This window comes from Acipenser ruthenus, chromosome 30, assembly GCF_902713425.1.
Source record: "Acipenser ruthenus chromosome 30, fAciRut3.2 maternal haplotype, whole genome shotgun sequence".
In the NCBI taxonomy this organism is placed as follows: domain Eukaryota; kingdom Metazoa; phylum Chordata; class Actinopteri; order Acipenseriformes; family Acipenseridae; genus Acipenser; species Acipenser ruthenus.
The window spans coordinates 4,354,315-4,368,352 of NC_081218.1; the positions used below are offsets into that span (position 1 = coordinate 4,354,315).

General features: G+C 42.8%; 1 protein-coding gene across 2 annotated transcripts in view; it reads left to right on the forward strand.

Moving 5' to 3' along the window:
- The window catches only part of LOC117396849 (signal-induced proliferation-associated 1-like protein 3), a 125,311-nt gene extending 112,957 nt beyond the window's left edge, over window positions 1–12,354 (forward strand). For both annotated transcript variants that reach the window (XM_059004509.1, XM_059004510.1), the window contains 5 exons: window positions 3,902–4,088; window positions 4,664–4,810; window positions 6,277–6,409; window positions 9,898–9,979; window positions 11,021–12,354. In XM_059004509.1, coding sequence (XP_058860492.1) covers window positions 3,902–4,088; window positions 4,664–4,810; window positions 6,277–6,409; window positions 9,898–9,979; window positions 11,021–11,164 — 693 coding nt within the window. In that variant the 3' untranslated portion in view covers window positions 11,165–12,354. The remainder of the gene's footprint in view (window positions 1–3,901; window positions 4,089–4,663; window positions 4,811–6,276; window positions 6,410–9,897; window positions 9,980–11,020) is intronic.
- Window positions 12,355–14,038: the final 1,684 nt, after the last annotated feature.

The following is a 14,038-nucleotide window of genomic DNA, read 5'->3' on the forward strand; positions in this document are numbered from 1 at the left end:
AAAAATGTATTTAATGAAAAAATCATCACAGAAATGTTTTAGGTTCAGACAATGCTGCCTAAACGCATTCAGTATGAGATTACATTATATAACTTTAAACAGTATTCTGCAATTGCACCCAGAGGCCCTTGCTGAGGTGTGTGTTGTAGTTCTCGCCGTGCTGAGGTGTGTGTGTTGTAGTTCTCATCGTGCTGAGGTGTGTGTTGTAGTTCTCATCGTGCTGAGGTGTGTGTTGTAGTTCTCGTCGTGCTGACCGTGCTGAGGTGTGTGTTGTAGTTCTCGTCGTGCTGACCGTGCTGAGGTGTGTGTTGTAGTTCTCATCGTGCTGAGGTGTGCGTTGTAGTTCTCGTCGTGCTGAGGTGTGTGTGTTGTAGTTCTCGTCGTGCTGAGGTGTGTGTTGTAGTTCTCGCCGTGCTGAGGTGTGTGTTGTAGTTCTCATCGTGCTGAGGTGTGCGTTGTAGTTCTCGTCGTGCTGAGGTGTGTGTGTTGTAGTTCTCATCGTGCTGAGGTGTGTGTTGTAGTTCTCGCCGTGCTGAGGTGGGTGTTGTAGTTCTCGCCGTGCTGAGGTGGGTGTTGTAGTTCTCATCGTGCTGAGGTGTGTGTTGTAGTTCTCGTCGTGCTGACCGTGCTGAGGTGTGTGTTGTAGTTCTCGCCGTGCTGAGGTGTGTGTTGTAGTTCTCATCGTGCTGAGGTGTGTGTTGTAGTTCTCGCCGTGCTGAGGTGGGTGTTGTAGTTCTCATCGTGCTGAGGTGTGTGTTGTAGTTCTCACCGTGCTGACCGTGCTGAGGTGTGTGTTGTAGTTCTCGTCGTGCTGAGGTGTGTGTTGTAGTTCTCATCGTGCTGAGGTGTGTGTGTTGTAGTTCTCGTCGTGCTGAGGTGTGTGTGTGTTGTAGTTCTCGTCGTGCTGAGGTGTGTGTTGTAGTTCTCGTCGTGCTGGGGTGTGTGTTGTAGTTCTCGTCGTGCTGACCATGCTGAGGTGTGTGTTGTAGTTCTCGTCGTGCTGAGGTGTGTGTTGTAGTTCTCATCGTGCTGAGGTGTGTGTTGTAGTTCTCATCGTGCTGAGGTGTGTGTTGTAGTTCTCATCGTGCTGACCGTGCTGAGGTGTGTGTTGTAGTTCTCGTCGTGCTGACCGTGCTGAGGTGTGTGTTGTAGTTCTCGCCGTGCTGAGGTGTGTGTTGTAGTTCTCATCGTGCTGAGGTGTGTGTTGTAGTTCTCATCGTGCTGAGGTGTGTGTTGTAGTTCTCATCGTGCTGAGGTGTGTGTTGTAGTTCTCATCGTGCTGAGGTGTGTGTTGTAGTTCTCATCGTGCTGACCGTGCTGAGGTGTGTGTTGTAGTTCTCGTCGTGCTGACCGTGCTGAGGTGTGTGTTGTAGTTCTCGCCGTGCTGAGGTGTGTGTTGTAGTTCTCATCGTTCTGAGGTGTGTGTTGTAGTTCTCATCGTGCTGAGGTGTGTGTTGTAGTTCTCATCGTGCTGAGGTGTGTGTTGTAGTTCTCATCGTGCTGAGGTGTGTGTTGTAGTTCTCATCGTGCTGACCGTGCTGAGGTGTGTGTTGTAGTTCTCGTCGTGCTGACCGTGCTGAGGTGTGTGTTGTAGTTCTCGCCGTGCTGAGGTGTGTGTTGTAGTTCTCATCGTGCTGAGGTGTGTGTTGTAGTTCTCATCGTGCTGACCGTGCTGAGGTGTGTGTTGTAGTTCTCATCGTGCTGACCGTGCTGAGGTGTGTGTTGTAGTTCTCGTCGTGCTGAGGTGTGTGTTGTAGTTCTCATCGTGCTGAGGTGTGTGTGTTGTAGTTCTCGTCGTGCTGAGGTGTGTGTGTTGTAGTTCTCGTCGTGCTGAGGTGTGTGCGTTGTAGTTCTCGTCGTGCTGGGGTGTGTGTTGTAGTTCTCGTCGTGCTGACCGTGCTGAGGTGTGTGTTGTAGTTCTCGTCGTGCTGAGGTGGGTGTTGTAGTTCTCATCGTGCTGAGGTGTGTGTTGTAGTTCTCATCGTGCTGAGGTGTGTGTTGTAGTTCTCATCGTGCTGAGGTGTGTGTTGTAGTTCTCATCGTGCTGAGGTGTGTGTTGTAGTTCTCGCCGTGCTGAGGTGGGTGTTGTAGTTCTCATCGTGCTGAGGTGTGTGTTGTAGTTCTCATCGTGCTGAGGTGTGTGTTGTAGTTCTCACCGTGCTGACCGTGCTGAGGTGTGTGTTGTAGTTCTCGTCGTGCTGAGGTGTGTGTTGTAGTTCTCATCGTGCTGAGGTGTGTGTGTTGTAGTTCTCGTCGTGCTGAGGTGTGTGTGTTGTAGTTCTCATCGTTCTGAGGTGTGTGTTGTAGTTCTCATCGTGCTGAGGTGTGTGTTGTAGTTCTCATCGTGCTGAGGTGTGTGTTGTAGTTCTCATCGTGCTGACCGTGCTGAGGTGTGTGTTGTAGTTCTCATCGTGCTGACCGTGCTGAGGTGTGTGTTGTAGTTCACGTCGTGCTGAGGTGTGTGTTGTAGTTCTCATCGTGCTGAGGTGTGTGTGTTGTAGTTCTCGTCGTGCTGAGGTGTGTGTGTTGTAGTTCTCGTCGTGCTGAGGTGTGTGCGTTGTAGTTCTCGTCGTGCTGGGGTGTGTGTTGTAGTTCTCGTCGTGCTGACCGTGCTGAGGTGTGTGTTGTAGTTCTCGTCGTGCTGAGGTGTGTGTTGTAGTTCTCATCGTGCTGAGGTGGGTGTTGTAGTTCTCATCGTGCTGAGGTGTGTGTGTTGTAGTTCTCGTCGTGCTGAGGTGTGTGTGTTGTAGTTCTCGTCGTGCTGAGGTGTGTGTGTTGTAGTTCTCGTCGTGCTGAGGTGTGTGCGTTGTAGTTCTCGTCGTGCTGGGGTGTGTGTTGTAGTTCTCGTCGTGCTGACCGTGCTGAGGTGTGTGTTGTAGTTCTCGTCGTGCTGAGGTGGGTGTTGTAGTTCTCATCGTGCTGAGGTGTGTGTTGTAGTTCTCATCGTGCTGAGGTGTGTGTTGTAGTTCTCGCCGTGCTGAGGTGTGTGTTGTAGTTCTCGCCGTGCTGAGGTGGGTGTTGTAGTTCTCATCGTGCTGAGGTGTGTGTTGTAGTTCTCATCGTGCTGATGTGTGTGTTGTAGTTCTCACCGTGCTGACCGTGCTGAGGTGTGTGTTGTAGTTCTCGTCGTGCTGAGGTGTGTGTTGTAGTTCTCATCGTGCTGAGGTGTGTGTGTTGTAGTTCTCGTCGTGCTGAGGTGTGTGTGTTGTAGTTCTCGTCGTTCTGAGGTGTGTGTTGTAGTTCTCATCGTGCTGAGGTGTGTGTTGTAGTTCTCATCGTGCTGAGGTGTGTGTTGTAGTTGTAGTTCTCTTCGTGCTGAGGTGTGTGTTGTAGTTCTCGTCGTGCTGACCGTGCTGAGGTGTGTGTTGTAGTTCTCGCCGTGCTGAGGTGTGTGTTGTAGTTCTCATCGTGCTGAGGTGTGTGTTGTAGTTCTCATCGTGCTGACCGTGCTGAGGTGTGTGTTGTAGTTCTCGTCGTGCTGACCGTGCTGAGGTGTGTGTTGTAGTTCTCGCCGTGCTGAGGTGTGTGTTGTAGTTCTCATCGTGCTGAGGTGTGTGTTGTAGTTCTCATCGTGCTGACCGTGCTGAGGTGGGTGTTGTAGTTCTCATCGTGCTGAGGTGTGTGTTGTAGTTCTCATCGTGCTGAGGTGTGTGTTGTAGTTCTCATCGTGCTGAGGTGGGTGTTGTAGTTCTCATCGTGCTGACCGTGCTGAGGTGTGTGTTGTAGTTCTCGCCGTGCTGAGGTGTGTGTTGTAGTTCTCATCGTGCTGAGGTGTGTGTTGTAGTTCTCATCGTTCTGAGGTGTGTGTTGTAGTTCTCATCGTGCTGACCGTGCTGAGGTGTGTGTTGTAGTTGTCGTCGTGCTGACTGTGTTTTATACTGTTCTGTTTTGTTGTCTGCAGTCCCAGAGAAAGCCTCTGCAGCGCACGTTCTCTGACGAGAGTATCTGCAGCGGCCGCAGGGACCCGAGCTACGCCAGCGCCCAGCTGTTTGACCCACCGCTGCCCAGTGACTTCCTGTTCACCAGCACTCTGCCCAGCCGCAGGCAGCACCAGCCTCAAGTGGTCGCCAGCCTGCCAGAGAAGAAGTGTAAGGACTGCCAGCTGTTTATAAAAGCACTGTGCTTTAGATATGAGTGCATCACCTGCTGTTGTGTTTTTTGGGTTAGGTTAGGGTTAGGGTTAGGGTTAGAGTTGAGTTAGGGTTAGGGTTGGGGAAGGGGGTTCTGTTCCAGTAGAAACCACATTTTATCACAGTTGTCATTGTCCTTAAATGGTGCTTGGTTAGGACATTCTTGCATACAGTCATACAGCAGTTGTTTTAACCTGAAATCCCAAATTTCAATAAGGAAGGTTGCATATTTTAAGCCCCTATGTTTTCTATGACTATGCGTGATTTTTCTGTGTATATCCTGAACATTGCTATTTAAGCCTTATACAGCAATATTTTATATTTCACTAATGTGGTTTATTCACGTTTAGACCATGCTGACAGTAAATCGAACTGTACTGTACTATATAAGGGCCTGTCACTAGTTCACTGTTTTCAGTATTTCAGATGCGTAAGTCAGGTAACAGAGTGAGTTTAGATATTTTGCACATGCTGCACTAAGCGTTGCAGGAGGTTTCCTGGTGTTCACCGAGGTGACTGGTGGTTTCCTGCAGCGAATATCTCTGCGTCGGAGCTGTCCCTGACGGAGGTGCGAGACAAGACCCCACTCCGACGCCCCGACCCCGGCATGATGCCCCTCCCGGATACCGCCTCCGGCCTGGAGTGGTCCAGCCTGGTCAACGCCGCCAAAGCATACGAAGGTAGGGCGCAGATGCCCAGGACAGGGCCAGCTCTGTTTAAAGTGATCACAGTGAACAATCAATCCCATCCAGACACCCAGCAACAAATACCATTTTCATTACATTTTTCATTGCCATTGTACTTTTCCGTACATACTGTTGATATAAGTCTTGATCACATTTTTGTTATAATGCTTTAATTTTGCTTTGGCAGGGGGTGTATGTTACTGACATGCTGTATTATCATGCTGTATTAACAGTAACTACAGGCTGCAGTGTACAGAGTACCTGCACAGCAGATCTACTATAGTCAGGTTGGATGTGGAAGTGAGATTTGGAAAAAATATGTAAACAAAAAAACTTAAAATTAGACAAATGTCTTTTGTAAATGTCCTTGTACTTATAAAATGTACTTTTTAAACATGTTTAAATGCTAAAACCTTGACATACCTGGGATTTTGGTAACCACTCAAATAACCCAGAGCAAGAAGCCCTCCAATACAATTTAAAACAATTGTAATGTGTTCAAGACTGCGTGTGTACAACACAAATGGGCATATGGAATAGACGAAGAATGAATTCTGAATAACATTACATTCTATAAGAAGGTATTGCTGTATAAAAACTAAGGCCATAAATCCTATTTCTGAAAGCAAAGTGCATTTTATCATTTGGATAACATTTACATGTTTAAACTTTAAAGTAGAAACAATACACTGTTTTGGTGGGGGCAATCTTTTGATTAAATTGGTATTGTATTACCTCTTTGTCCCCTCTATTGAAAGACGTTGCTGTTGATTAATGGTCAGTTTATGACTTGCAGTCAGTGCAGGCTGGGGATTGGGAGGGATGCTATAAAGGAGCTATTGTCAGGCACACAGAGGCGCCTCTCATCTCAAACACCTGACACTCTTGTCACCTGAACCACGTCCCTCTCTCCCACACAATGCGGAGTCGCTGGAATCCCAGGAGATGCCGAGGGGTCATGTGATTGTGATGCACTGACACTAAGTCCGAGCTCTCAGTCTGTGAGAGGAACTCTGCTGCCTTATTCACCTTCCACACTCAATCCGAGCTCTTTAAATTCCAGGAGCTTTTAAAATCCATTCTGTACCGAGGACACGAATGTGAGCCTCGCTATATTATACTGTGAGCCTCAAGCCTGCCCTATTGGGACCATGGTTTCTACAAAGAGGTGAACAATTTCAAAAAGCAGACGTCAGATAACTGAAGGTTTCCAGTCCTATTAACTACAAAGGGCCCATGCTGTCTTATTATCAGAGAGTAGTGAAGTACAGTACCTACTGAAAGATAATACAACTTTAAAACTTGAGTAATAATAATAATTATTGCAAGGCTAAGGGTTGGATATGTCAACAGAGGCCCAGTTCCCAATGGACCCCAGCCTCCCTTTTGTGGGTTTTGTATGAAATGGCACCCCCTGTGTTGTCTTGTATGATAATGGCACCCCCTGTGTTGTCTTGCAGTTCAGAGGACAGTGTCGCTGTTTTCCCTCAATGATCCTTCCCTGGGATGTGAAGTGAGGTCATCGCTCAGCCCGGTGCACACTCTCGCAGCCCCTGAGAGGCTGGCCACTCCCAGGATCACACCTCCCATCAGGTACTGTGGCAGCACTGACAAACAACACTACAACAAGCATTTACATTGCTATAGCGCCTTTCATCACAAGGATCCCACAGCGCTTCACATACGAACACACGCACATGCACACGCGCACACACACACACACACACACACACACACACACACAATATTAACAATTAAACCATTACATTCAAAGCAGCCTAATACAGAATTTAATGAAGCAGAAATTAAGAGATAAAAAATGTGGTTTTCAATGTAAAATTTGAAAAACAAAGATAAAAAGCTGGTTTGTAGAAAAATGTCAATAGTATTAAAAAGAAGAAAAAAAAAAAAAGGTCTTCATCCAACATTATACATGATCAAGATGAGAAAAGCACTCCCTGTTTATCTGGCTTGCACGTCACACACCTGTGAAGCACTGAACACAGTGACTTAGTGGCTGGCCCATATACAGTATAGAACATGGCAGTTGACTTGGCCTAGCTGTGCATTAACCAAATGATCAGAGCTTAAAAGAACGGACAACAAATCTTATTTTAAGTTGGAAAAATTGGTTAAAATAACTGGAAGCGATGATCATTTAGACTAGGATTATTAATGTGGGGTTGTCTTTGTACCCCAATATTGCATTGTTTTGTTGTTGCACTGATCAGATGTTTTGTATGAGGTTCCAACACCAGCTGGTATCCAGGAAAAAGAGTTAATGAATCAACTTAAAATACTACTTTAGTGTTAACTCTGTCAACGCCTTTTAATATGTTAAAGACTTCAATCAAGTCCCTTGTAATTAGTCTGTTCGCTGGACTGTCTCCAGTGCCACAATGTCCTTTTGGTGCTGTGGAAACCAGAATGAAAGTATTTCAGGAGTGGTGGAGCGAGTGTGTTATACAGCCTCATTATAACCTTGTTTGATTTACACTCTAGATTGTATAAGATAGCATTCTGTTTGACCTCCTCACACTGTCTGGTTGCTGACAGCGATGATGAATCGATTGCTCTTTTTTATTCAACTCATCTTGAAAGTGATTGAAACCGCTGGGCTGTATTTTGATGTTGGATACCAGTTAATAATGACTGAGAGATGTAAAGCCATGTAATATGTATGATACACCATGGAATTGGCAGCCCTCGGGGGCAGAGAGTACAGTACGTGTTAATGGTCTGTAGCTCAGACATGTTTTTAACAAGCTCTCTGTTTGTTTAACTGTTCCCTGGAGTCTCGGGTCCTGTCCTTGCCTGAAGCGGAGTTGCCATTAGCTCCCCTCAAGGTGCGATGGTTTTCATCTCCTGTCCGCCTCCTGTGTGTCTAGCTTTACTCGCACGCGTTCCAGTAAATAACCCCTATCAATCTTCACCTCAGGCTCTGTCAATACCAAACAACCACACTGCAGCAAGCTTCGTTCATAGTGGTGACCAGAAATACTGCATCGCCTTACATTGTCCAACCATTCCCAACTGTCAAACTATGGTTGTTATTACGAAGATGAACTGAATAAACACTGGGGAGGCAAGCATTTCGATACAGTAGAATGCATTTACCTTCTGACTAAGGCTGCATATCTTTAAACCTGGAAAAAAACATACAACCCTAAACATTTGAGTGTTTTCCAAAACGTTAAACAGAATATCTTTTTATTAGTTAACCTTCAGCGTTGCTAGTGTCACATTGTACAGTAGTGAGAGGAATCACTGGGTATAATCAGTGTCACGCTGCTGTTTTGTTTTGTTATTATTATTATTATTATTATTATTTATTTCTTAGCAAACGCCCTTATCCAGGAGACTTACAGTCGTAAACAAAAATACATTTCAAGAATCACAGTACAAGTATTAATACAATTAAGAGCAAGATAAAATACAATGACTTCGGTTCTAGTAAGTACAAATATAATACAAAATACGATTCAATAATGGAGCAGATAAGTGTCAGTGATAGTTACATCAGGATATAATTAAATACAAAATACTACAGATTAAATAACACTTGTGACAGATTACAGCACTCTGTAAAGTACAGGATTAAATGCAGTAAAATAGGGAGCAGATAAGAGCAAGTAAAGCGCATTTAAGAAAGAGTGATAAAGTGTCCAGAGGGAAAAGAGGAGTTCTACAGGTGCTGTCTGAAGAGGTGAGTCTTGAGGAGGCGCCGAAAGGTGGTCAGGGACTGGGCAGTCCTGACATCTGTAGGAAGGTCATTCCACCACTGCGGGGCGAGGGTGGAGAAGGAGCGGGCTCTGGAGGCAGGGGAGCGTAGAGGAGGTTCGGACAGTTCTATTTACAAACACGCAAAACAGCAAGTTAATGGGTTTGGTTTCATGGGCTCGGTCACCCTTAAGGGAATAAGTAATGGGAGCAAAACATTATTTGCTAAATGCCCAGTTTAAAGTTTACCACAGTCATTTTGCAGTTCTCCTATGCTTTTCCTGTGTATTACTATGCATTTACCATTGTTTAGTATAGTATGCCATACTTATTAATATGCTTTACCATACATCTCTGGGCTTTAACAAATGCTTTGCCATGCTTTCTCTATGCTTTATTACACTCTGATTTTACTGTGGGAAGCTTTTATAAACCATATACTGTTAAAACTACCTTTGGGGAACAAAGTGAACTAAGTCTGGTTCCGATGGCTGTACAAAACAAATCATTAACAGACACCAGAAAATGTATGTTAAATTGATCGTTTCATGTTTAGATATTGGAGCTGTAAAAATGTCGGACACAATGTAACAAAGATTCCACACTGCTCAGTTAAACGTGACGCGTGGAACAGTTGGTCAGTCTTTGTAAAAAGTAACATCTTCTATACCAGCTGGGTCCTTTCCAGACAGACACTGCACCTTTCAAACAAGGGTAGATGAGTATGTAGCTCAGTCTGTGAGCAGATGGATCTGGGTGTCAGTGACAGTGATGTGCAGGAATCGGTAAAGGTAGCCTGTGGCTGATATCAGTCCAGTGATGGTGTACTGTAGTCAGCCAGGAGAGCTAGCAGCTGTGTGTTTTAATGCATATGCTCTGTGTCCTGTGAAAGAATTTGCATAACACTTGTTTGTGTCTTTTGATATGCACGCAATGGCAGTGCCATTTCTAAACACACTTTGGGTTATGGGTTGTATCCATGAAAGGTTGGCTGGGCGCTCATGTATCCAGTCCCAGTTAAATCTACTAGGGCAATAGTAACATCCTGGAGTCTACTAGCCAGGTACCTGCAAATAGCATATGTTATGCAGGGATGGAAATAAGACTCCCATTGAATAGCAGTTTGATCCTTTCCAGGTTTTACTATGTGTTTTAACAAGACACACCTGAGCTTGTTACCTGTACACTGTGGTGTAGTAAAAGCTGGAATGGGTGAAACTGCTCTGCAACAGTTGTGAAGCTTCACAGGGTTGATGTGGAGACTCAACCGGACTATACAAGGGATATGACAGGAAACTCCACTCTGTGATAAAGATGAGTTCTCTCCATGGCTAGTAATTGTACCTTTCTGTTTTCTTCAGCGAGGAGATTCCAGGCGACCTGAAGGGGCGGCTGTATCAGTTAGAGGTCATGCTGAAACAGCTCCATAGCGACCTGGAGAAGGTAAGGGACTGTAACTATTGGGTTAAAATACTGCTGTACTCAATAAACAATTCCAGGTCCATTGCTGTGTTCCAATTAACGCATCATCTACAGTTATTATTATTATTATTATTTATTTCTTAGCAGACGCCCTTATCCAGGGCGACTTACAATTGTTACAAGATATCACATTATACATTATTTCACATTATACAAATATCACATTATACATTATTTCACATTATACAGATATCACATTATTTTTTACATACAATTACCCATTTATACAGTTGGATTTTTACTGGAGCAATCTAGGTAAAGTACCTTGCTCAAGGGTACAACAGCAGTGTCCCCCACTGGGGATTGAACCCTCCGGTCAAGAGTCCAGAGCCCTAACCACTACTCCACACTGCTGCCCCAACAAACACAAAAAGCCAAAAGATAAGAAATGTTCTGAATAAGAGGAAATCATTCAGCTCATTAATGCTTCTCCGGTTCTTAGTAGCTGATTTATCCAGCAAGTATCATGTCTTAAATCCCTATGATTCAGCAGCAGCAGCAGCAACAGCATGGCCAGGTCACCCTTCTACACCCTCACCACTCTCTGTGTGAAGAAGTGCCTCCTCCCCTCTGTCCTACATGTATCTCCACTTCATTTCCAACTGTGTCCTCCGGTCCTGGTTTCTGTGCTGCAATTAAAGTACTGGCTTGGGTTAACTTTATGAACCCCTATTTTACTGGAGCTATTCGCGATCTAGTGCACAGGGTGGTCCAGACATACTGTGCTCTACACTTATTTTATGAAACAGCTGTTCAAACTGGTTCCTGTCTATAGTCTATCAGTCATATTTCTTCTTTGTTCAAGGCTAAATAGATTCAGTTCATTCAACCAAATGTGAATGGACAGCCCAGAACAAAGTAGAGTTGTGTGTCCCAGTCCAGACAGGGTGCCTACGAAAGCTGTTGGTATCCAGCATGACTCCCCTCTTTATTGTGAGAGGAAATATGGCTGAGGCTTTTCTTTTACATTAGATACAATCTCTGTTTGTGTTTGTACTTCAGGAGAAGCAAGACAAGGTCATCCTGTTGACAGAAGTGTCGAACTTGAGAGAGAACAACCAGCGTCTTCAGAAGGAATCTGTGTCGGCCAACGAGCAGCTGAAAAAGTTCAGCCACATCTACACCAGCTCCATGGAGAGGAAGTAGTAGCAGCTGCGCGAGCCGGTCCTCTTTACTTCCTGTTTGAAGCCAGTCCGGTTTACTGCTACTGTGGGGCACATGTCTTAATGCAGTGTCAAAGCACTTAATGACCTGACAAACAATAAATAATAAAAGAGAAACGAAAGCGGTTTAACATTTGAACTTCAGAATTTAAACCACTTAATATCTGTGCAGCTCGACATATTTATTAGCAGGAGAGAATAACAGAGGATTTATTTTGTGGTTCAGTTCTCTCACCAAACCACCAGGATGTTTGTCTGCAGGTACCAAATCATTGCTCGGAAAATCAGGAAAGCGATTGAGCTGCTTCAGGAACGGGCATCAGAATTTGAAGGGAGTGCATATCTCCTCAAAAACTTCTCTGATTTCATCTGGAAATCGACAGCTTTCATCAGTCTTCAAAATGACATCATCCGGCTTTTTGTGTTTTTAACAAACAGCGTTTCGAAAGACCGGTTTGACTATTGAGGTAAACGGGTTTGCAATGTCAGGCTCTAGACTGAGTTGTGTCCTGACATCAAACAATTTGCATCTGGGATTTGAAAAAGCAAGGAAGTAGGAAAAAAAAACACCAATAAGGAATTCTGGAGGCCTGAGTTCATGAGCCAGCCACACAGGTGTGCTTGGAGCAGGTACTTTTATTGTTATGGTCAGTCTTAAGTCTGTGAAACAGACGTTTTCTTTTTTTAAACTTTAAATTTGCTTCCAAATGAAGCGTTGAGTGTTTTTGTTGTTGGTTTTTTGGTGTTGTTTTTGTGCATCTTTTCTAAATAGTCCGATATCATAACTGCTTCACTGTATGTTTGCATATTTAATTTCAGTTTTGTGTTTTTAATGGTACTGTAGTGTAAACCTCACAGGGTATTGCTCTAACACATTGCATACACACATTGCACACAGATCAGAGCCGGGTAGCCTCTAGATGCCACGGTTGTGCTGCAAGCCTGATTCTGACCCGTTCATGTACCAGCTTCTGCTGTGAGAGGGAATAGCAGGACATAGGAATGCACTGTACTCGTAGCCAGCATCCTTACAAAACACTACAACTTCAATAAGCTATGGCAACCGAATGAGGCTGATTTGCTGAAACAAAACCACACTGTGACTCACTGTGATCATGACTTTTTCAGGGTACGTTTTGAAGTTGCTGATCTTGTTTGCTTGCTCATTATAATGGCATCCAAAATATTTTGAGTTACAGCAACTGCTTTTGAAATCCATCACACCCTGTAATGGAAAAAGAGAAATAAAAAAACTGTATATTCCAGCGTTATAAGGGTCTGCCTGTAAGGGTCACACAGTCTCGAGGGAGGATCCACTGACTGCTGTACCATTTTAAAGCAAAAAAACAGCTACATACCCAAGTGGAGTGCACTAGGAGACATTATATATCTATCTATCTATATATATCTATATATATATATATATATATATCTATATATATATATATATCTATATATATCTATATATATATATATATATATCTATATATATCTATATATATATATATATATATATATATATATATATATATATATATATATATATATATATGTATATATATATATATATATATATATATGTATATATATATATGTATTATAGTTTATATATTGTGCTACGGTCTAGACCTGGGATAGAGTATAATAGGGTAGTTTGAATAATAATAATAATAATAATAATAATAATAATAATAATAATAATACAAATACTAAAGCATTATATTTGAGATACTTTAAAAATGACTTTGTAATAGTTTCAAAACTGCACTAAAATATGTTTATTGCAGAAAGCCAGTTTTTGTATGTTTGATATCAAAATCGTCATGTAATGACTTTGTTAGTTCTAATAACTGACCCCTTTTCCCTTCTCTACTATAGGCAGGGATGAGGCTTGAGCGTTTGTGTACAGTAATAATGAGTTCAGTTCTAATGTGCTTTTAAAACAAAACCAACAAACAGTGAAATCTGCACTTTCTCGTGCATGGTTTAAAATCTTATCAAGAGGCTTAATCCAGAGATCGAGAATGGCTCAGGAAGATACGGAATCAATAAGTATATGTTTAATTGTAAATGTTCTTTAGAAAACACTATATTTGTATAAAACAGTTCATTGTTTGTAATCCTTTTTTATGTGAATTTCTGAAGAAAATTTTTTGGAGAATATGAAAAAAGAATGCCAGTCAAAATTGACACCACAAACCGTGCTCGTGTTCGACTTAAAAGAGATGTAAAAAAAAAAAAAAATCAATAATAAACACGTGCAGAATTGGGAGGCAATCGTCTGAAATGAAATGCAGTATAGTGAATAACAAGCACCTGCACAAACAAGAGTAAACAAACCAAACAGAAAAGATATATCTGAAATGCTTTTTTTTTTTTTTTTTTTTTTAATCTGCTAAATCCAGTTTGGAGTAGACAGACTAATCAGATAGTTTGTTCATAAAGAAGTCAAGCAGGATTCTGAACATCACAGATCCTTACTATCTCACAGTGGATGACCTCTAAAAGCAAGACCTGAAACTCGATTTAAATGCCAACATCAATTTCAAGTTACATAAACGATCAAGTCCAAAATATATCCTTAAAACACATGAAAACAACTGAACAGAAACTGTTTGAGGTTTTGATTTTATACCGACTTTAAAAATGGACTTTCTGGGATTTGAAAAAAAAAAAAAAAAAAACATTGAATAGAAATGACGGTAACAGTCAAAACATTTAGAAACGATTTACTGAAAACAAAATCTCATCCTCAGTCTTAACCATATATCTTGCATACAGTCAGTAAGTTGTTGCGAATGCTTGTTAAAACCCTGGTTAGATATATTTTTATATATTTTTACATGTAAAACACAGG